We start from the raw sequence: 24,075 nt of genomic DNA, 5'->3' as shown, positions 1-24,075 counted from the left end.
ATAAAAAATTTTCTTCCATTTGAACTAGAATCCCTGGGCACAACACTTTTCCTCAAAGTTTGATTTATTTTTACATGTTTGATGTAGCATATGGTCATTTTATTATTTTACTTTATAAACAAATTTGTTTATCTGTAATAGACTCATAAAGTACCTTTGAATCCATGGAATTTTTACCTTTAGAAATAATCTCTATGGTATAATATTGGTTATTAATATGGTTTTAAATATGTACATATCCTTTCTGATTTTAGACACCTAGACCCTTTTGGTACATCCGTGAACTATCTAGATTCTGCTTTCAGAAATATAAGAAACCTTGGCATAGTGTCAGTGACTTCTACAGACATCAGTTCTTTATATGCCAAGGCACAACATGTTGCCCGGCGTCACTATGGCTGTAACATCGTCCGAACTGAATACTACAAAGAACTAGCAGCCAGAATTGTTGTAGCTGCTGTGGCAAGGTACCAAATTGCAAACAGTTTTGGTATTTGATAAAAGGGATAATATAAATATGATACGCTTATCTTATTTTTCTAAATATGCATGAAATGTAAGTCACATAATATATATTCCATGTATGCTATCTTGATTTTTTTGGTAATCTTAGGTTGTAACTTTTCAAATTTGATTTAAGAACTTACGCCTGAAATACTCTATTTGCTTGCCAACTGAAAATGTTTTTTAAAAGTAATTAAAGTAGGATAGTTACATCCATCTGCCCCATGGGATGGAAGCCCCCTCTCAATTAGAAGTGGAGTGGGTATCACCATCCCAAAATCCTCAAGATCGGGGAATGAACAATGGACTAAAGTTAGACTTATTACTATTCTGCTATAGACTTATTCTAGCAAGTGAAGAACTTTTATCACTGATAGAAGGGTGGTGGCCACCAGAGTTTCTAAAGAGAGGGAGAGGGAAGAATAGATGTAATATGGGGGCATTTTCTGGACATTGGAATTGTCCTGCATGACATTACAATGACAGATACAGGCCATTATATATTTTGTCATAGCCTTCAAAATTGTGCAGAACAGAGTGTAAACTATAATGAAACTATAGTCCCCAGTTAGTAGCAGTGCTTCAGTATGTGTTCATCAATTAGGGAATTGTCCTGAATGACATTGCAATGACGGATACAGGCCATTATATATTTTGTCATAGCCTTCAAAATTGTGCTGAACAGAGTGTAAACTATAATGAAGCTATAGTTCACAGTAGGTAGCAGTGCTTCAATATGTGTTCATCAATTGTAACAAATGTACCATGCTAATGAAGGATGTTGTTGATATGGGAAATTGTGGGAACGGTAGAGAGTGGGGCATATTGGAATCCCCTATATTTTTTATATAACTTTCATGTAATCTAAATCTTCTTTAAGAATAAAAAAATTAATTAAAAAAGTAATTAAAGTAGTAAGAAATAAAAAATAAAAACGAAAGTTAATTCCAAAGCAGTTTATTTCAACAATGTAGAATAGACGGCAGATAGCAACAAAGCAGGAAAAGCAAGAACTGCTTAGAGATTTAGAAACAATCATTTATGTCCATTTCATGTTATCTTCTTTATTAACATTGTTTAAATGATGGTTTACAACCTTTATTGTACAAAATTACATTACCTACAAAACAAAAAAGTTCTGTTTTGCATCAGGATTTCTAAACAATTGAAGAAAGGAAGCCTTTTTTTGAGTATCTGTTATGTGCGGGATATTATGTTAGACGATAAGAGAAACTGACCTGGCCCTCTTTCTCAGTGGGTTTATAATCTAGTCTGAACATTGAGAAAACCCTTTCCATTTATTTCAAGGAGTAACATCCACATTTTCAATTTCTCCAATTATTAAATACCGTTATTCAGTTACTTAATGGTACATTATTCAAGTACCATTAAGAACTATTGCTGAGGCAACAAGAGAGGACAGGAAACACACACTGAGTGTGTAGATAATGGGTGATCAGCCATCTCAGTTACTAGCTCCAATATGCATTTCATAATATTTAGATTGGAATTCCTACCAAAACATAAATATAGATTATTAGACTTCATAGACCTTCAGGGTTATTTCTAATTAAATGAAATCTCTGATGTTAAATTTTTACATGCCGAAGACCAACTGTATATACTTTAAAATGTTTATAATGTAACATCAACAATTTCAAATTAAATACATATGATCTAAGTTTAGTGCATGACTGCAGAAGGAAAACTAAATATATAAATGTTGCATCGAATAGAACTTAGTTCAAAAAGTCTATAAAATTAATAGTGGTAAGGACTTTGCCTATTTACTTCTCACTGAATATTCAGCAGCTAGTCTACTATCCTGCACATAACTAAGACTTAAGAGAAATATTTTGTTTGGAAGAAACTGTTATAGAAAAAAAAAAAAAGGAAGAAAGGTGATATTGTGAAAACAAGAAACAAAGTGACTGAAAACCAGAGAATATGGTACTACTGAGAACATCATAAGGAAGGACATCTAATGATTGAAGATCTTGTCAAGTATCCGTCATTTCTCATATTTCAATTTATGTAAAAGTTACAGTAAAGATTTCTTAAAAGCACTAATACTAAAAATTGAATTTTTCCTGATTTCCAATAACCCACATATAGCTTTCTGTCCAAGTTAGTATATTCAATATAAAGCCAAACAAAGGAAAATGATAAGCTCCAAAATAACTTTAAAAAAAATTTTACAGAGCTGCAGCCCGATGCAACAAAGGCATAGAAGTACTGTTTGCGGTGGCTCTGGAACATTTTGTGTTGGTAGTTGTGAGAGTTTTGAGGGGGCCTACCTCAGCAGATGAAACAGCCAAGAAGATTCAGTACCTGATCCATTGTCAGTGGTGTGAAGAGAGAATTTTTCAGAAGGATGGTAATATGGTAGAAGGTAAAGTCAAGTTTCTCTTGACTATATGTTTTATTTAATTTATATATAAGCCTCTAATGAATAAGCCTTAGTCATATCCCTAATTATATGTATTATTGTCCTTTGATTTTGAAGATTACAGTGCTAACTTTGTTATTTCCTATACTGGATTTCCTTTCATCTACAGACAAGACATTCGTGTGAGTTTACTAAAGTTATTTACTCATGCTGTGCAATTTATGCTCTCTAGTCCTGCCCTCTGTTGAAACATCTAGAAATAACTTAGTTTCCACTGTCACTAATTTTAGGAAGCTGACAGATTACCTTTTTTCTAGACTGTTTCTTCAAATTATGAATTTAAGTTTATAAAAATTTTCATGCTTCTGGCTGAATATAAAAGCTAGCAATTATAAATTCATTCAGTTAAACATTAACTGAGTCTCTACTATATGCCAGGCCTGGTGATACAAAGTAAAGTATGGCTCATGCCCTCATTAAGCTATTTGTATTGTTTTTCCATTGTCTTTTATTACCAAATATTGATGTAGAATAACTTTTCCATCTCATATGTACATGATCATTTTGCCAGACTACCCAAAGAAGTCTTTATTTATTTTTGAAACCCACCAACTTTACCTGGGTATATCTTTTCAGGGTCAGCTTTCCAAGATCATTGTGTAACCTTTCAACAAGTAGTTTCCAATCTTTCATTTCAGGAAAATTTTCTTAGATATTTACTTGATTCTAATACTGCTCTTCCCTTTATATTAATGTGCCTATGTGGGAGCTCCTCAGCCTGTCTGTACTATCATTTTGCCTCTAAAAATGTGTATATACATTTATAATTGTATTTTCTTCATGTATTGGCCCCCTTTTCATTATAAAATATTTCTTTTATCTATGTATCTCTATATACCTGGCAAATATATTTATTAATATAAATCCCTCTCTTGTGGTTACTATTTGCATAATATATCTCTTCCCCATCCTTTTACATTCACACTGTAAAAAGTCTTGTTGGATCTTGTTCTTGTCCTAGTCTGATAATCTCTGTCTTTTGATTAAAATGTTTAGACCATTTACATTCAGTGTTATTATTTATATGATTGGCTTTGTGACCACCATTTTCCAATTTGTTTTGATATGTATTTCATGCCTTTTTGTTTCTCTGTTCCTTCTTCAGTCTCTTCTTTTGTGTTAAATATTTCTTAGTGTATCATTTTAATTCCTGTATTGATTTTTTGAGTTACATATTTTTCATTTATTTTCTTAGTGTAGGGATATATATAAATAACTTACCTTGATTACAGTCAGGTTATTACTGACTTAAATCTGGCAAAATCTAGCAACATTGCTCTAATATAATTCTATTTGCCTCCCCCTTTTGTGCTTTTTTAAATCATATATATTGTATCTTTCTATATAAATCCAACCCAACAATACAGTATTTATATTTATTTCTTGAAATAATCCTGTAGTTTTCAAAGAAATTAAGACAGGAAAAAAATATATATAGGGATTTTATAGAGAAAGACACACAGAAAGAGAGTTAGAGTTACCACATAGCTACCCTCCTGGTGCTCTTTATTCCTCCATTTGGATTTGAGTTACTTGCTATATCATTTCCTTTCAGCCTGAAGAATCTCCTTTAGTATTTCTTGTAGGGTAGGTCTGATATAATCTCCTAGTTTTTGTTTATCTGTAAATGACTTTACTTCACTTTCATTTTGAAGAACAACTTTGCTGAATGGAGAGCTATTAGGGCAGGTTGTTGTTTTTTTCATTTCAGTACTTTGACATTCCATTGCCTTCTGGTTTCTATTATTTCTGATGGGAAGTCTGCCATTAATTGTATTTTATTATGTATTTGACCTTTTTTTTCTCTTAACTGCAGTCAAGATTTTCTTTTTGAGGCTTTCAGCAGTTTGACTATGATGTTTGACTATGATGTCTCTACGTGTATATATCTTTGTTTTATCCTACTAGGACTTCATTGAGCTCCTTGCATCTGTAGATAAATGTTGTTCTTCAGATTTGAGGCACTATCCTGCTTCTCCAACCTCACAGCTTCAACTGGGAGCAAATATCTTCTGTTATCAACTAGTCAGGGACATTATAATCAGCTATTTCAAGTACATTTTCCTAGCCCATCCCTTTAATAGTTGCCCTTAGGAGAACTGGTCATCTTTTGGGATGGGGGAGACACAGAAATCTGACTGGTTACTGTGGAAGAAGATCTGGGCATCTTAATCCTTTAAAAAAATTTAACCAGGCCTTTTTTTCCAGTGCCACCCTATATTAGTCAGGGTTCTCTAGGGAAACAGAATCAACAGGAGATACCTGTCAATAGTATATGATTTTGTAAGAGTATCTCACATGACCGTAGGGATGCACAAGTTCAGGTTCCACAGGCAGGCTGCAAACCAGGGCTCCAGTGAAAGTCAAGTGAAGGTCTTTGATGAGTTTCCCAGAGACTGGCTGTCCAAAGATAAGCTGAGAAATTCTCTCTGAATGCTGAAATCACTTCCCCTTTTAAGGCATTTAGCTGATTGGATAAACCATCACTCATTGCTGACAGCAGTCCCCCTGATTGATATAGATATAATCAGCTATCTAAGCAGTAAAGTCACTGGTGACCAAAGTCCATAAATGTCCTTGTATTACAATTAGCCCAATCCTTTCCTGGCCAAGTTGACACATTAGCCTAACCATCGCATACCCTGTACCCATTTTCAAAGATAATCCATTCCTTAATTTTTTTAGCCTTCCCAGGATTCCATACAGTGCTGTTTTGTTGGTAGCCCCTCTACTAGTCTTAGGTTTTAGCTTTCTTTGTTCTGCTAAATAAATCAGTTATCCCCTTGTATATCAGATTCCCACTTCTAAAATTGTATTGATATTTCTCATCTGTTGTCACCTCCTCTCCCACTGCATTTGTCCATGGGATTTGATTTTTATTCCTTTGCTGCCAATTTAATGGTGTATTGAGGCAGCAGAAATAAGTATATGTTAAATCCATTGCATTTAAATAGAAGACTCAGAATATTTTTAAATTCCTCATCTAAAATACTACTTTCTTTGTTTGTTTTGTAACTTGATTTGATAGCCATTGCCCCTCAAAGAAGGAGTTTGTTAATGCTGACCTAGAACTGAGAAAACCTCAGCCGAAGGGCTTGGGTAAAGACAGATATTTGTATAATGGAAGCATTTTGCAAAGTGCATCAAGATACAAACTGACTATTACAAATTCATGCATGTCTTTTTCTGTGTAACTGACAGAACCAAAACTGTAAATCATCCTAATTTGGATAATGACTATTTATTGTAATTTAGATATTTTATGGTTCAAGGGAGGACCTCTTGAGTATATTTATGTAGTGGTTGAGGAACATAGTTTTCAACAAAGCTAATATCAATGATGATCACCACTCCCTCCCATTAAGGCTTAGAATTAAATAATTCTGAAGAGTAGACTTAAGAATAATGGAGGGAGTCTTTTAAGTGATCTGAAAATAAGATCTCAGCTGTGGGTTATGCCATTTAATTGTATTGAATAACAAAGTGGTGTTATCAGATAGCCAGAGGCTATAGATTTATGGCCCTCCCACCAAAATCTTGAGTTTTGGGTATATCTAGTACTTATTGATCAGAACAGGCCATTCCATGAAAGTAAATGATCAACCCAGGAATGGCCCAGAATGTAGGAAGTTAAGTTGGAGAGGGTCTGATTTTAAATGACCATTCTGGACTTTAAGTGAACTGAAAAGTCCTGTAGAAAAATATTGTACCATCTTGGAAACTAAAAACTGCACTAGTACCTCCCCAATTTCCTTGTAACTAATTGTATCAAATCTCCCCCTGCTCTTTAAATTGAATTAGATTCTTCCAGCCTACATTTCCCGGGGGGGGGGGGGGGCTAAGTATGAATCAAGCCTAGGAAATAGTACTCTAATTCATTTTTCTTCCCAGTTACAGGAAAGTTAACTTATGTTATAGGAAAGCAATAGTTTCTTACTGATTTCTGTACTTGAGTCCTTAGGTCAAAATATATACCTTTCTTACAGTTTGGAAATTTCTTATAAATTTAAAGATATATTTAACATATGACTAAGTAATTTCCTTCCCAGGTTATTTGCCCAAGAGAAATAAAAACTTAAAGTCCAAATAAAGACGTGTACACAAACTACATAGCAGCTTTCTTTATACTGACCCCAAAATTGGAAACAGCTCAAATGTCACCAGTAGGTGAATGGGTCATTTGTAGTCTATCCATACAGTGGAATATTCTTAGCAAAAAAGAGGATAAACTGATCATTGTAACAGCATGGATAAATCTTTAAAATATTATGGTGAGTCAAAGAGTGCATACTCTATGATTCCATTTATGGAAAGACAAATCTAATCTATAGTGACAGAAAGTAGATCAGTGGTTACCTGGATCTAGGACAGAGGATACAAATTAACTGAGAAGGAGTACAAGGGAACCTTTTGAAGTGTTATAAATGTTTGACATTTTGATTGGCTGGTGGTTACGTGGTTTTATATATTTTTATATATATATATATGTCAAAAATCAATAACCTGCTCACATGAAATGGATAATTTTATTCCATGTAAATTTTACTACAGTCAGGTTGATTGTGGAATTTATATCACTTTCTCCTGTTTAAATTATTTTATGTAGTATGCAGTTTAGTAATTAACAGTTAGGATCATTTATGCCCTTAAAAAAGGTGTTTGAATTTGATTTTCACAGCCTTTCTTAAGCTTTAATCCTCTGATCTGTGTAATTGAGAAGTTTTAATCATACTTCAGATAGTTGTAAGGATTAAATTTTTAAAAAGCATATAAAATGTTTAGCACAATACCTGGCATATAGTAGATCCTCAGTAGCTATAAACTATTATTTTAATGTAATAACTACTACTATTTCCATTAGCCATTTCTCCTTTGATTTCTCATTTTACTCTTTTGACAGAAAATCCATATAGACAGCTGCCCTGTAACTGTCATGGAAGCATGCCTGGGAAGACAGCAATAGAACTTGGACCTCTTTGGTATGTGCTGAGCATAACATATGTATTGATTGATTATTGATTTTTTTAAAATCTAGGCAAATAATTATGATTTCTATTTCCCTATGACTCTGAGGTGTTACCTATTTTCAGATTTTTCTCGACCTTTATTCTCCCTAGTTTATTTTATTTATTTATTTTTTAAAGAAGGCTGTTGGCATTCTCCCCAACCCCTGCTCCCCGAGATGGCTCCCTCCTGTTTGCTTGTTGTTTTTGCATGTTGTCAGCTCATTGTTTTTGCTTGTTTCTGTTTGTTTCTTCTTTAGGAAGCATTGAGAACCAAACTCAGGACCTCCCACGTGGGAGGCAGGCTCCCTACTGCTTGAGCCACATCTGCTCCCTGCTTGGGTTTTTTGTTTGTTTTTGCTCACTGTCTGCTCATTATTTTTGCTTGTTGTCTGCTCGTTGTTTGTTTTCTTTAGGAGGCACCAGGATCTGAATCCAGGACTTCCCACCTGGGAGGCATGTACCCAACTTCCTGAGCCACATCCGTTCCCCTAGTTTATTACAGTGGTTAAGAGGAGGTAGGGTGAAACAGAATCCTGGCTGGTCTACACATTTGGTAATTTACTTCTGAACAGTAAGAATGAGGCTTTTTTCACTTGATACTTGCATGAAAATAATCATGGTAGCTTTTTTTATAGAGGAGCCAGCTAATGTAAAAGGCATCAGAGGAGTTGGTTTAAGAGAGTAGGGCAGGCATATAAAAGTGCCTGCTTTCGTTTTTTATTTATTTCTCCCCATCCCCATAGTTTGCACTAGCTATTTGCTCTCTATTCGTTGTGTGCTTGTCTTCTTTTAGGAGTTACCAGGAACCAAACCCAGGACCTCCCATGTAGGAGGGAGGTGCCCAGTGGCTTGAGCCACCTCTGCTCCTGCTTGTTGTATCTCTCATTGTGTTTGTTTATTCTGTCAGCTTGTTGCATCAGCTCGCTGTCTTTCTTGTCTTCTTTAGAAGGCACTGGAAACCAAACCCGGGACCTCCCATGTGGTAGGCAGGCACACAACTGTTTGAGCCACATTCTCTTTCCAACCTGCCTTTGTTTTGTGTAAAACTGTTTAGATGGGACACAACTCCAAATATTTAATGTATTTGTGCTTTTTCATAATCAGTAACAAGTTTTTAATGTTTTGAAGTTAAAAACATTTTTTAATTGTTTTTAATCAGAATCCTTACCTTAAGTTTGTTTGTTTCTAGAGATTCTTGTAGGGATTTGAGATTCCAAACAACATTGTGACAAGTATCATCTCAGATTTCTACCTTGTTACTTTCCCAGTCAAAGCATACCCATTCTTCTAAACCTAAAAATTGAACTAAATAGTAAATATGTTTGTGCTGCTGACTACTATTCTATCATCATTCCATGTAACCCTTAGACTGAGAACGACGTAGTCACCTTATCTTTTAGAATTCTCTTGAACCTATATTATTTGCTACAAGTTGATGCCACTCACTGATCTCAGAACTGAGGTATTTAAAAATAACAGGTTGCTGGATCCAGAGGAAGATCTTCTAGCCCAGCTTCCTCATTTTTCAGATGAGGAAATTGTAGCATAGTGTTTTTAAGTGCTTGCAAAAACTGACAGAAAAAAAATTATTTAGTGGCACAGTCAGGGCCAGAACTCAGGTTTTCTGACTCTTAGGGACTGAGTTCTAAACCATGTCTTCTTCACTCAAAGCCATTGTTCATGTCTTTATTCTCATCCAGATGCCTTTCCCCTGCCCCTCACCCCCAATTAAAATTCTCCTTCCTCTTTCAAGTCTCTCCATAGTGTTTCAACTCAAAATAGTCTCTAAATTCCCTTTAGTATAACTTACTTTGATCACTCATTTGACACTTTCTCATATTATATATCCTTTAATATACAATATTTGCTAATCCTGATAATAATAGCTACCATTCATTGAGATTTATACTTTGTAGTAGCAATTGTACATATCCTATCTCACTTAATTTAATTCCCAAAACAAGTCTTGAGAGATTTTATTTTCTCATTTTATGGTGAGGAATACAAGACTCAGAAACAGTAATTGCAAGATTACATAGCTAATTAGTAGTGGAGCCAAGATAGGAATCCATAGTTATCTGACTTGGAATGTCAAAATCTGTCCATTATACCTATGATTCTCAAATTAAAATGGGTAGCATATCAAAATCACCCTTGGGCCATTTTTAAACTACTTCACCACTACACATAAATCTCCTATGTATCTTCCCCATCCTACCACACCACCATATTACATACCCAAAATTAAGATTCACTATTACTGACTGGAATGTGCATTTTGAAAATCTCAGGATTACAGTGTATTCCTATCTAGATTCAAAGGCTTGTATAAGGTAAACAATGTGTTTTATATTTTGGTTATGTCCTCCACACCCCTACTTACCACAGTGCTGTATACCTTGTGAGTATTCAGTAAATTCTTAATTTACTCTGAATGCGATTTTCTCGATTAAGACCACTAGCTTAGAGAACTAAGATGATAAAAATAGTAAGCAAGTGGAAAATTAAAATTTAATATTAGGAAGCAGGTTTAGCTCAGTGATTAAGCACCTGCTTCACATGTATAAGGTCCCGGGTTCAATCTCTGGTACCTCCTTAAAAAATTTTTAAATTAAATCGAATTCTTTATGAGTTTCAATATTTACTATATCCTATAATTAATTACATATCTTAGTTATGGTTAAAGAAACTAAACATTTTTTAAACACAATTCTCAATATATTTTCTTTCCTTTTTTAGGTCAAGTTCCCTTTTTAATACTGGATTCCTCAAAAGAATGCTATTTCAATCTCTTCACCATGGGCTAGATGACATTCAGACCCTAATAAAGACATTAATCTTTGAATCAGAATGCACTCCTCAAAGTCAGTTTTCGGTTCACGCACCTTCAAATATCAGCAAGCAAGGTCACTAATTGCACACTAGTATTACATATTGGTTATCAAAACTACTATATCCTTGTTATCTTTGATTTTCTAATCAAAAGCAAAAAATTATAAATAGTGTATTTAATTTCTCTCAAATGAATCTAATAATCTGGTTTTTAACATTTTATTTAGTTATGTAATTTTCTTCAAGTTATACTCATTCAGAGGTGTGAAATGAATAATTTTCTTAAGATAACTTCCTTTTAAAAAAAAAATTTTTTTACTAGACCAAAAGAAAAAAAAAAACTAAAAGACCTTTATGGTTTGATTATCCATATTTGCTTTCTTTAAAGAAAAAATTTAGGTATTCTAAGAATAGTAGAGCCATAAATTTTGGTAATTTTCAAAATTTAGAAGCTAGATTTTCATTTTTTACTCAGAAGAGTTGAGTTTTTTCTCCTTTATTTTTAAAAGGGCATTATATAGATTTATTTAGCTATTGATATAGAGTGGGCCAATTAAACATCTTACCTTTTTCATAAGTAATTAGAATATAGTGTTATTATAGAGGGTTATAAAATGTAATTCTTGTAGTCTGTTTTGGTCATACTCTTGTATATTCATAAAATCAGTCTGGATGGAATTTCACAAGCTTTTATTTAAATTTTGAATTGTTGCTTAATGTCATTTTCTGAAACATTTCATTTCCATTTATTTTCACTTTAGAAGAATATGGTATATTTATTAAAACTACAGATGATACCACAACAGATAATTACATCGCACAAGGTATGTGTTTCAGTAAATAAAACATACACACATGTGCATGAATATACACTATGTATTCATGTGTATACCAGCACAAAAAGGCAGGTAGCAGAAGTATAGAAAGTGAAGAGATTGCCTTGGTAGTCTACTTAGAAGTGTATTTTTATCATATTATACTGACAACATAAATTATAGTAAAACTTATTTATCTGGCACACAGTTTAAAATTTCCATTAACATGTACTTAGGTCATTTTTCTAATATATGGTGATACCTTTGAAAGTATGATGAGATCTTGAAGAACCATGTGAACTATAATAAGATCAAAAAATATTTGATAAAATTATATAGTTAAATATTGTTTCCTTAAAAAATTGCTTATTAATAGATGATTTATAGTAGTTCCATTTGATTAACTAGAAGACTCTGTTCTCCAGCTTAAGAATTGATTCTGTTGCCTTTCTTGTAATTTGGTATGTGTGCGTTACTCTAAAATATAGTGGGGAAGCAGATGTGGCTCAAGTGATAGAGCTTCCACCTACCGCATGGGAGGATCTGGGTTCAATCCTTGGGACCTGGTAAAAAAGAGAAAGCATGCCTGCATGGCCAGTGCCCATGCGAGGGTGAGCCAGTGCCCGTGTGAGTGCCCACATGGTAAGCCAGTGCCCTGTGCAAGTGAGTCATGCAGGAAGATAATGACGCAACAAAAAAGAGACAAGGGGAGAGTCAAGGTGAAGCACAGCAGAAACCAGGAACTGAGGTGGCACAATTGACGGGGAACCTCTCTCCCCATCAGAGGTCTCTAGGATCAAAACCCAGTGAATCCTAGAGGAGAGAAAATGAGAAGACAACACAGCAAAAACAGCAGGGTGGGAGAAGGGGAAGGGGGGGGCATAAATAAAATAAATCTTTAAAAATATATATATAGTATATTAGGCATTGCAGATTCATATCAAAAGGGTATTAATATTTAAAATGCCAATGCCTAAATAAGGTTTCTTGCTTTAAAGTGCAGTTTAGATTTTAAATGTGTTTTGGGAACTGATAAAAATAATATAGACAATGTTAAGGTCGGAAGAGCAGAGGATTGTAATTACAAGCTATAAATTTGTATTAGTTGCTCACATTTTAGTCTTGACCCTCAAAAATGAGAAAACCTGTTAATAGCATATGGCTTAATAACTACTACATAATCTTTGCAGCAGTAATGTTCATTTGGCATCTTTAACTAGTTACTAACATCCAAATCATTTAAAAAATGATTTGTTCTATTTAATTTCTCTGTTGGAAGGAAAAGGAGGCATTATAGTATACTATAAAGAGCACTACATTTAACAGCATGCTTATACTTCATTGTGTTAGTTGTATAACCTCAGCCAAGTCCCTCACCTTCAGCAAAGTTGTCTTAAATCCTTTTTATTTTTATTATTTTTTAAAGATTTATTTCTCTCCCCTTCCTCCCCACCCCCCCCAGTTGTCTGCTCTCTCTGTCCATTCGCTGTGTGTTCTTGTGACCGCTTCTATCCTTATCAGCAGCACCAGGAATCTGTGTTTCTTTTTGTTGCATCAGCTCTGTGTGTGTGTGGCGTCATTCTTGGGCATGCTGCACTTTCTTTCACGCTGGGCGGCTCTCCTTACGGGGCGCACTCCTTGCACGTGGGGCTCCCCTACACAGGGGACACCCCTGCATGGCACGGCACTCCTTGCGCGCATCAGCACTGCACACAGGCCAGCTCCACATGGGTCAAGGAGGCCCGTGGTTTGAACCGCGGACCTCCCATGTGGTAGGCGGATGCCCTATCCGTTGGGCCAAGTCCGCTTCCCTTAAATCCTTTTTAGAATAAGGTAAGGCATACATAAGTTTTTTAAGTATTTAAAACCTCTGAGCATTTCTCTTATATAAATTAAGGCAGTTAAACTAATTTGTATGGGCTTTTCTATAGATTTAAAATTATATGATTACTCTAAGACTCATCTATCAACATATAAAACCTTCCATGATAAATGGAAATACCCAGCAAAAAAAATCCATGTGCTACTGACAATGATTACTATTAAAGTATTATGTCAGATTTTGAGTCTTAGACTTTCCTGGCTTGATTTTCTGCTAAATCTAGGTATATATCCTTTCACTGTGAGCCTTGTTAGATTCCATATAAGGGCATAGTCCACTTTTAATTATCAGATATAAGGAAGGGGTTCAACGTAACTTTTTTTTTTTATGTAAGAAAAAGTTCCATGCATAAAATTTGTCTTCTGAATAGTTTTGCTTAGGCAAATAATTGCTTTTCTTGAACAGTTAAGATTTGGCCATAATATCCTTATATAATTAAGGGTTGGGGCATTCAGACAAAATGTCTAGTAGCTATGGATATCCCAAATGTTTTCCTTTTATGAATTTGGAAGGATATATTCAATGAAACTTAATGGCTAGTCTCCTTTCTCTTAAAATTGAATGACTACATACTGCAGTGAAAAGTAGGAAATGATTATACATTGTACCTTTATCAATTTCTGTGTCCAAACTCTTAAGATTTTTTGTTTTGTTTTTCTTTGTCGTGTATTAATTGAGGACCTACTATGTATGCAATACTGAGCATTCAGTAGAGCATACAAGCATGAAAATGAAGGATGTTGTCCCAGGAATTTAGGATGTCATTTGGAGAGAGCAGACTTATACCCATCAAAGACTTACATACATAGAACAATTAAGAAAAGAAAAATGATAAAAACTTAATCACGGTCTGAGAAGTATAGTAGTATTAACAATAAAATCTGTGAGTCAGTTGGCCCAGAATTCATTAATGGCTTACTTCAGGAGATGGAAATTAGATTGAGGTTTAAAGTTGACATGAGTAGAAAGGAAGTTCAGACTTCATCAACATTTACATATTAATGTTACATGGATGGAAATTAATGAAAATATCAGGGTGAATGAAGCCTAGAATCATCTTACTGTAAGAATTAAGATGGGATAGATAAGTTGAAATGAAGTACGGCAGAGCATTAAGACTTAATGGGGTGCATAGATACAAAAATTGTGTTTAGTTTGTAATTTTTTTAGAGAAAGCTAATTTTGTGTGGGTGTATGTGTGTGTTGCAGGGAAGAGAAAAAGTAATGAAATGATCACAAATTTAGCCAAGAGGCAAAAGGCTGATGCCAGTACTGAACATCCTCCTTTTTATTACAACATCCACAGACACAGTATTAAAGGAATGAATATGCCAAAGTAAGATGGCCGGTGAATGCAAATTTATATTTTAGTAATGATGTGATTTAAATAAAATACAAAAACCTAATTATTTTTTCTTTCCTTTGCTACAGGTTAAAAAAGTTTTTGTGCTATCTTTCTCAAGCAGGCTTTCGAGTTAGCCGAACACATTTTGACCCAATGGGTGTTCGTACAGATGCACCTCTGGTGCAGTTTAAATCTATCCTTTTAAAGTACAGCACCCCCACTTATACTGGAGGACAGTCAGAGGGCCACGTCCAGTCAACACCCGAAAATACTGTAGCTGACAGAGTTAAAATGTCAGTGAATGACCAAGCAGAAGCAAGCAGCTGCAGAAGATGGTAAATGATGTGGAGTACATTCCCAGATGTCTGTGTAGATGGCCTGATAATTCTTCTTATCAACTGTAGTTCTTTTTCTATATTTTCAATTCAGTAATATAAAAATAAAAAGGCGTGCTGTTTTCATTCAGAAAATTAACAGTTTCTAAATTAGCTGGTTTGAGAGCTATGCTTTCCAAGTTTTTCTGATTTTAAAGAAAACTTAAAATTTTAATGAAAACATTTCATATAAAGCCAAGTTTCTGACTGAGATCACCCTACTGTTTAAAAGCTTGGAAAAATTTCATTTCCACATGCAGAATGCTTGGAATTTTATGTATTTTATTGAAGCCACCCTTTACTGTTCTTAATCGCATCTCTACTTGTACTGACTTACAATTTTTCTCTTTAAAAAATGAAGCCAAAAGTCTTTAAAATGATCCTGAATAGATAACAGGGTTTTTCCAGATCACTAATGTATTTCACAATCACATAGTTATGTTCCCAGTTTTAGGAAATCATACCTCCCCCCCCGCATTTTAATTTATTACTGGCTTTCGAGAAACTAAATTACCTACCTGAAAGAGAAATAAATTTTTCTTACAAGTTTAAGGTCTATATGATTAGACTTCAGAGTAAAGAGTATTTAAATTAAATTGAAATCATTGTTCTAATTTAATAATTGTTCGTGAGCACTGAAATTCTGTAGAGGACAGATTTTGTTTTAAATTAGACAGGATGCGTGATCTCAGGTGCACGTACAACATTCATTTGCTTGGTTGTGCTACCTCTCAGAAGTAAAACTGTCACCTTATGGAGTGAAGTTTTTTTGTTAGTGTGTGCGTGTGTGTGCAGTTTTTTGTATAAGCACCCCAGGCTAACTTGTCTATGAAAATCAGTTGAAAAAAATATGTTTCCGTTAATAAATATTATTCTTGCTTTTTCTTAATACAATATTTTGGATAAAAGGATTGGTATAAAGTTTAGATTTTTGTCTCAAGGATTTAATCCATATTTACAGTGAAGTATTTCTTAGGGCAAGTAATAGTTTACAACCATTAAGCTTAGGGGGCAGGTAGGAATTTTAACTTGAAAGGTTTAAATACACTGTCTACAAAAAAAAAAAAAAAAATCACTCCCATGACATAACAAGAAAGCCAAGTAGGAGGGTTTAGGTCAACATAGAATTTGAACTTAGCAGAAATAAAGGAAAATATCTCTGTGTTATTACAGCATATTCCCAAGAGGGCTTTATTTTTTCCTTTCTCTAATTAGGACAACCATGCATTTTCAGTAAAGGGATGGGTGAAGTGAAAGTTAAAGTGTCTAAGATGACCATTAAAAGAAAAACAGCTCTACTCTATAATTATTCCCACTTAAAAATTATAACCTATGAATGAGTGTATGAAGAAATAAAATTTATTAGGTACTTTTTTTGTTTAGTATAATTAAAAAGAAAAATTACCAAAATTCTGGAAGACAAACCAGCATTTGAACTATCTGACTTAAAACATTGTTGAATTCAATATCAGTTTCAATTTTTGCTAAATGCTTAACAGCAGGATGTATTTTGATCAATGATAAAGTTGGACTTTATGCAAAGAACCTAATTTGATACTGAAATATATAAATTATTGGTGTTTAAAATATATGTACATGTGTATTAATTTCACATTTAAAGGCACATTTTCCCAAGAAAAGTTTGATAGGAAGTAGATTGGCACACTGGGAGAAACTGCATCAACTAAAGGAGGAAATACTTTAAAATGCCATTTGGTTTTACATTAGCAGCCTTGTTCCCATAACAATAATAGTAATTTGGGAAATTGCAAATGTTGACCGCAGTGTATTAGTGACAGCATTTGTATATCTTCATTAAACTTTGCTAAACACAAGAAAACCAAGAAGCCAGTGTGTTGTCTTTGCTGGTTGCTTAAATTAACACTCTAGCCATACATGTAGGAAGTGGGAGAAGTAGCTGGGGGATGGGTTGCTGCTATGTTGGGCTTGGGTCAAAACTCCATTTATCACCTGACTTTCATAATACTTCATTCCAAACGGATCAGTGATATTCTGGTTCCTAGAAATTAGAATTAACTCAGGACCAGTTAGGTCTTTCCCCATTGCATCATTGCTCTGCTAAATGCCACAGGTTCCTTTGGGAAACCTAAGAGAAAGTTACATAACACATGAAGTGGTGTGTCAAGGTCCTTTCTCAAAAGACTCTGAGTATGTGAATTGAATCAGGTCTTGAAATTGGTTGAAAGAGCCTAACTCCTATAATGGCTCAAATCAGTCCTGTATTTTCCATTTGATTATATAGATCAAATAGAACAATGGGGGCTCATCTATTTTGTTTCTTGGAATTGCATGATCAGTTAGCCAAGACCAAAAATCCCAGTGTCAGCCTACACTGATTACCCTGTAGATAGATTCTGCTGCCTATTATTTTTTTTTAATTTTATTTTATTCATTTTTTTAAAATATTACATTCAAAAAATATGAGGTCCCCATTCACCCCCACTGCCCCCACCCCTCTGCTGCCTATTATAATAACCATGCCACCTTTCTAGTAAAGCAAATAAGTAAACTACTTGGTCTCTGGTATGCTGCAATTATCATGGCAATGCCAATTCAACCAGGAAGTCTGCCTTAGTTTGCCAAAAAACTGCTGATGCAAAGTACCAGAAATGGGTTGGCTTTTATAGTAGGAATATTTGGGGTAAAAGCTTATAGTTCCAAGGCCAAATCAAGACACTATCAGTGGGAAGCGGACTTGTTCCCAATGGATAGGGTGTCCGCCTACCACAGGGGAGGTCCGTGGTTCAAACCCCAGGCCTATGGGAAGCGGACTTGGCCCATTGGTTAGGATGTCCATCTACCACACAGGAGGTGCGCGGTTCAAACTCCGGGCCTCCTTGACCCGTATGGAGCTGGCCCAGGCGCAGTGCTGATGTGCACAAGAAGTGCCCTGCCACTCGGGTGTCCCCCCATGTAGGGGATACCCACGCATAAGGAGTGCGCCCCATAAGGAGAGCCGCCCAGCGAGAAACAAAGTGCAGCCTGCCCAGGAATGGCGCGGCACACACGGAGAGCTGACACAACAAGATGACTCAACAAAGAGAAACACAGATTCCCGTGCCGCTGACAATAACCAACAGAAGCCGACAAAAAGAAGATGCAGGAAATAGAGAACAGACAACCGGAGTGGAGGGGAGGGGGAGAGAGGGAAGGGGAGAGAAATAAATCTTTAAAAAAAAAAACAAAAACCCAGGCCTCCTTGACCCATGTGGAGCTGGCCCGTGTGCAGTGCTGATGTGCACAAGGAGTGCCCTGCCACGCAGGGGTGTCTCCCTGCATAGGGGAGCCCCATGCGTGTGGAGTGCACCAAGCGCAAAATAAAGTGCAGCCTGCCCGAGAATGGCACTGCACACATGGAGAGCTGACACAACAAGATGACACAACAAAAAAACACAGATTCCTGGTGCCGCTGATAAGGATAGAAATGGTCACAGAAGAACACACAGTGAAGACACAGCAGACAACTGGCGGGGGGAAGAGGAGAGAAATCTTTTTTTTAAAAAAAAAAAAGACTATCAGATGCTTTCTCACCAAAGTCAGCTTTTGTTGATCTTGGAGTCCTTCCAGATGGCGAAGCAAGATGGTGGGTGATCTCTGTCGAGGCCCTGCCTCCTCTTCAAGGCTCACCGCCTCCCAGAGTTCATCTGTGGCATGGCTCATCTCCTCATCCTTGAGCTGCTCTGTGGGCCCAGCCCACTGGTTCCAGACTCTAGGACCACTCAGCCTCTGGGGTCTACATTATATTAAAGGAATGTCTGGTATCACCTCCATTCAGATCAGCCACTACTGTGTCCAAATTTCAACCAAGTAAGCATGTGTTCAAGCTGACAACTGAACCAGAATCTCTGGTACAGGAGCACCCATCTCAGTAATTTAACCCAATTTAAAATGCCGTTCCTTCTTTCAAGGTCTAACACACTCAAAATCTATTTCCACAGATTTCTCCACATAGCAATATATGTGATCAAAAAATACATTCTTTCAGATTAGACTTTGTATGCCTAGTGCAGTATGCTGGGATCTATTTGAGACAAGAAGGAGTTGTAGGGATAGGACACATGGGCTTCTCTTTGCAAGGTAACTAATTTCTTTGAGTGACGTTATGGGCCCACCCTAATCCAGTATGACCTCATCCTAACTTGATTACATCTGCAAGACCCTATTGGGGATTGAATCATGTTCCCTACAAAAGACATGTTCAAGTTTTAATCCGTGTTTCAGTAGGCATCAACCCATTTGTAAATAGGACCTTTGAAGGTATTAGTTAAGGTGTGGACTCATTGTGAACAGGATCTTCAAGAGCCTATTTAAATAAGGCCAAATTGCATCAAAGTGGGCCATTAGCCTAATGACTGGAGTCCTTCTTATAAACAGATGAAATTCAGATCCAGTAGAAGTCAGTAAATGTCAAAAGCCAGGAGAAATCTGAGGAGCAGACAAAAGGAGAATTTGTCATGTGACAGAGGATTGACAGAACACTACAGATTCCAGGAGAAAGCAAACCCTGTCAATACATTGATGTTGGATTTCTAGCCTTTGAAACTACAGAACAAGAAATTCCTCTTGAAAGCCAACTCATTGCATGGTGTTTGTCATAGCAGCCCAGACAAACTGAGACAGACCCTATATCCAAATAAAGTTATGTTCACAGATATGGAGAACACAATTCAACTCACAGCACACTATTTCAGCTATAAGTCATAGGAGACTGTTTTAGCACTGCAAGAGAAAAAACTTTTGGCCTGTATTCACTGAGAAGGAACTTCAGACCTTTGAATATGTCTGTCTCTTTAAGCTATATAGTGCTTAAATATTACAGTCCTAGCATTCAACAGCCACTTTATTTGGTATATGGAAATAATTCCTTGCCCCTCCCCAATGGCCCCAAAAAAGCAATTCATTCCAGACAACAATTTTGTTTACCTATTATCAGCATCCCACTTCTTCATATTAGCTAGATTTGTATCACTCTCTGACCCAAAACAGATTATCAAATTCTTGCCACCCATCCCCCAACTTCTCCTTCCCACCTCCAACTGTCACCACCTCTAACCACAAACATATTTCCTGAAAGGTCTGTTTTTTTGCCAGGTACTATATTCTAAAGCAGTCACACCTTTTAGAAGCAATTGAAGTAAAACCCTTACTAATTTAAGCAGGTAACTCATTAAAAGTAAGGTGGGCTTGTAATTTTTTGCTGTCTAGCTATCCAATATGTTGGTGAATTTAAAGGACAATTTCTCTCTCTTGCCTATTATTTTTTCACAGCTCTTTGATATTTGGTTCAACTTATCCTTAGTCTTTAAAATTGTCCAGTTTTAAGTTACCAAAATCATGCCAGGGACTCACCAATGGGGTGGAGACTTTCTCCCAGGGGTGGGGTAAACAGAGTTCGAAAGGTAGTTTTTGTCCATGTGTTTTCCAGACCAGCCAGCAGATGACACTTGGCACACCTTTCCACAGAGGTGTATCTCTCTGTTTTCCTTTGTTTTTATCTGCCCAGAGCTGAAATTCAAACTGGGCTCCACTGGCCAAATTCACTGAAGAAAAGCCCCTGACTCCCCCTCCCTTTTCCCTTGTAACAGCTGGCAAGCTGCTCTCCTCTCAGTCAGCTTCAATGTGCCAGAGTTTTATCCCACTGAATACCTCAGAGGTGCAGGAGAGGAGCCCTTCCTGGTGGCTGGGATAGATCACCCAGCCAAAGGAACAAACCAAATACCAAGAAGAGATTTATATTTAAGACAATAATAATCAAACAACTCTCATAAATCAATTTAAAGAACTGAAAGAAAATATTATTAAAGAGATAAAGGATATTAAGATGACACTGGAAAAAAAAACTTTTTGGAGGAATAAATAAAAATGAAGAAAAAAAGCTTTTTGGAGGAATAAATAAAAAAGAAAAAATCTTTTCGGAGGAATAAAAAATGAGAAGGAAAAAACTTTTTGAAGGAATAAATAAAAATGAGAAAAAACTTTTTGGAGGAATAAATAAAAATGAGAAGGAAAAAAGACAACACTGGGTGAGCATAAAGAACATTTTGAAAGTCTGCAAAGAAAATTAACAGACCTTATGGGAATGAAAGACACATGAATGAGATTAAAAATACATTAGAGGTGAGAAGTGGACATGGCTCAACTAATAGAGCATCCACCTACCATATGGAGGGTCCAGGGTTTGATACCCAGGGCCTCCTGAGCCATGTGGTAAGCTGGCCCATGTGCAAGGAGTGCACCCTGCAAGGACAGCCGCCCTGTGTGAAAAGGGCACCAATTTCCTGGTGCTGCCTGACGATGCAAGCAGATGCAGAAAAACACATGGCAAATGGACACTGAGAGCAAACAACGGGGAAAGGCGAGAGAAATAAATAAAATAAATCTTTAAAAAAAAAAATACAGTAGAGGCATATAAGAGCAGTTTTGAATGCTTGAAGACAGAATTAGTGATTTTGAAGACAGAATATCTGAACCATAGAAAAAGATAATGGAAATGGAACAGTCTCAGAATTGAATGACAATGCAAAATGCAAAAAATATGAATTATCGGCATATCAGAAGAACAAAATGAAAAGGGGCCAGAAAAAATATCTGAGGGAATAATGACTGAAAACTTCCCAACCCTTTTGAAAGACATAAATATCAATATCTAAGAAGGACAACACACCCCCAACAGAATAAACATGAATAAACCTACCCTGAGACACCTACTATTCAGAATGATAAATATCAGAGATGAATACTAGAGATCAGAGCAGAACTAAATGAAATTGAGAACAAAAAAAAAAACCCAATAGAATCAACAAAACCAAAAGTTGGTTCTTTGACAAGATCAAGAAAATTGAAAAACCCTTAGCTAGACTGACAAAGAAAAAAAGAAGACAAATATAAAATGAGAAATGAAAGGGAGGACATTACCACTGACCCTGTAGAAATAAGACAGACCATAAGAGGATACTATGAAGAACTGTATGCCAGAAACTAGAAAATGTAGACAAGATGGATAAATTCCTGGAAATACATGAACCACCTGCACTGACTTGAGAAGATCTAGAAGACCCCCAAACAACAGTCACAAGTGATCAAAAATCCCCCAGGGATGAAAAGCTTGGGACCAGATGGCTTCACAGGTGAATTCTACCAATCATTCAAAATGAACTAATACGGATCTTGCTCAACCTCTTCCAAAAGCTGAACAGGAAAGAATGCTACCAAACTCATTCTATGAAGCCAATATCACCCTAATACAAAACCAGATAAAGATACTATGAAAAAAGAAAATTACAGACCAGTATTTCTAATGAATATGGAAGCAAAAATCCTCAATAAAATATCTGCAAACAGAATCCAAAAGCTCACTAAAAGAATTATACACCACAATCAAATGGGTTTTATCCCGGGTATGCAAGGGTGGTTCAACATAAGAAAATCAAGAGTGTAATAAACCCATTGATAAATTGAAGAAAAATCACATGATCCTCTCAATTGATGCAGAAAAGGCATTTGACAAATACAGCACACTTTCTTGATAAAAACACTCCAAAAGATAGGAATAGAAGGAAGCGTTCTCAATATGCTAAAGTGCTTATGGGAAAAACCTACAGGGAAGCGGATGTGGAGCAAATGATTGGACTCCCACCTACCACATTGGAGGTGCATGGTTCAGTTTCCAGTGCCTCCTAAAGAAGACAGCAAGCTGGTGTGATGGGCAAGCACAGCAAGCTAACACAACAAGATAACACAACAAGAGACACAAGAAGAAAAACATAATGAGAGACACAACAAAGGGAATGGAGGTGGCTTAAGCAATTAGGCGCCTCCCTCCCACAAGGGAAGTCCCAAGTTCAGTTCCCAGTGCCTCCTAAGAGAAACAGAACACAAAACAGACACAGCAAGTGCAAACAATGAGGGGGTGGGGAGAGATAAATAAATAAACAAACAAACAAATAAAAAAACCCTACAGCAGATATTATATTTAATAGTGAAAGACCGAAAGCTTTCCTGCTGAGTTCAGGAACAACACAAGGATGTCCCGTCACCATTATTATTCAATATTTTGCTAGAAGTTCTAGCTAGAACAATTAGCCTAGACAATTAAATAAAAAGCACCCAAATAGGAAAGGAAGAAGTAAAACTTTCACTATGCATTCATGACATGATCCTATATTTAGAAAATCCTGAAAAATCCACAACAAAGCCATTAGAATTAATAAACGAGTACAGCAAAGTGGCAGGATACAAGGTTAATACACAAAAATCAATAGCATTTCTATAAACTACTGATATGAGGAGTAAATCAGAAAAAAAAATTCCATTTATAATAGCTACTAAAAGAATCAAATATTTAGGAATAAACGTAACCAAGGACATAAAGGGCCTATATTCAAAACCTACAAAACATTGCTAAAAGAAACCAAAGAAGACATAAATAAATGGAAGGCTATTCCGTGTTCATGGATTGGAAGACCAAATATCATTAAGATGTCAATTCTACCCAAACTGACTTACAGATGAAACACAATCCCAATAAAAATCCCAACAGACATTTTTGCAGAAATCTGAAAAGACAACAATCAAATTTATTTGGAGGGGTAAAGGGCCCAAAATAGCAAAAACTGTCTTAAAAATAAGAATGAAGTTGGAGGACTCTGACTTCCTGACTTTGAAGATTACTTAGTCTCAGGGGAAAAACAGCATGGTGTTGATATAAGGACAATTTGATCAGTGCAACCAAATCGAGAACTCAGAAATTTACACTCACATCTACATTCAAGTGATTTTTCACACAACTGTTAAGCCCACCCAGCTAAGCCAGAACAGTCTATTCAACAATGATGCTGGGAGAACTGG

General features: G+C 35.9%; 1 protein-coding gene across 5 annotated transcripts in view; it reads left to right on the top strand.

Moving 5' to 3' along the window:
- The window catches only part of TRMT1L (tRNA methyltransferase 1L), a 45,667-nt gene extending 28,620 nt beyond the window's left edge, over window positions 1-17,047 (top strand). For 3 of the 5 annotated variants that reach the window (XM_058274872.2, XM_058274873.2, XM_004468432.3), the window contains exons 9-15: window positions 255-467; window positions 2,706-2,896; window positions 7,854-7,932; window positions 10,699-10,865; window positions 11,553-11,615; window positions 14,698-14,824; window positions 14,920-17,047. In XM_058274872.2, the coding sequence (XP_058130855.1) occupies window positions 255-467; window positions 2,706-2,896; window positions 7,854-7,932; window positions 10,699-10,865; window positions 11,553-11,615; window positions 14,698-14,824; window positions 14,920-15,172 (1,093 nt within the window). In that variant the 3' untranslated portion in view covers window positions 15,173-17,047. The remainder of the gene's footprint in view (window positions 1-254; window positions 468-2,705; window positions 2,897-7,853; window positions 7,933-10,698; window positions 10,866-11,552; window positions 11,616-14,697; window positions 14,825-14,919) is intronic. The other 2 variants (XM_004468434.3, XM_004468433.3) reach the window with 2 other exon arrangements.
- Window positions 17,048-24,075: the final 7,028 nt, after the last annotated feature.

This window comes from Dasypus novemcinctus, chromosome 13 (assembly GCF_030445035.2).
Source record: "Dasypus novemcinctus isolate mDasNov1 chromosome 13, mDasNov1.1.hap2, whole genome shotgun sequence".
NCBI classification, from domain to species: Eukaryota; Metazoa; Chordata; class Mammalia; order Cingulata; family Dasypodidae; genus Dasypus; species Dasypus novemcinctus.
This window is presented reverse-complemented; position numbering and strand designations above follow the sequence as displayed.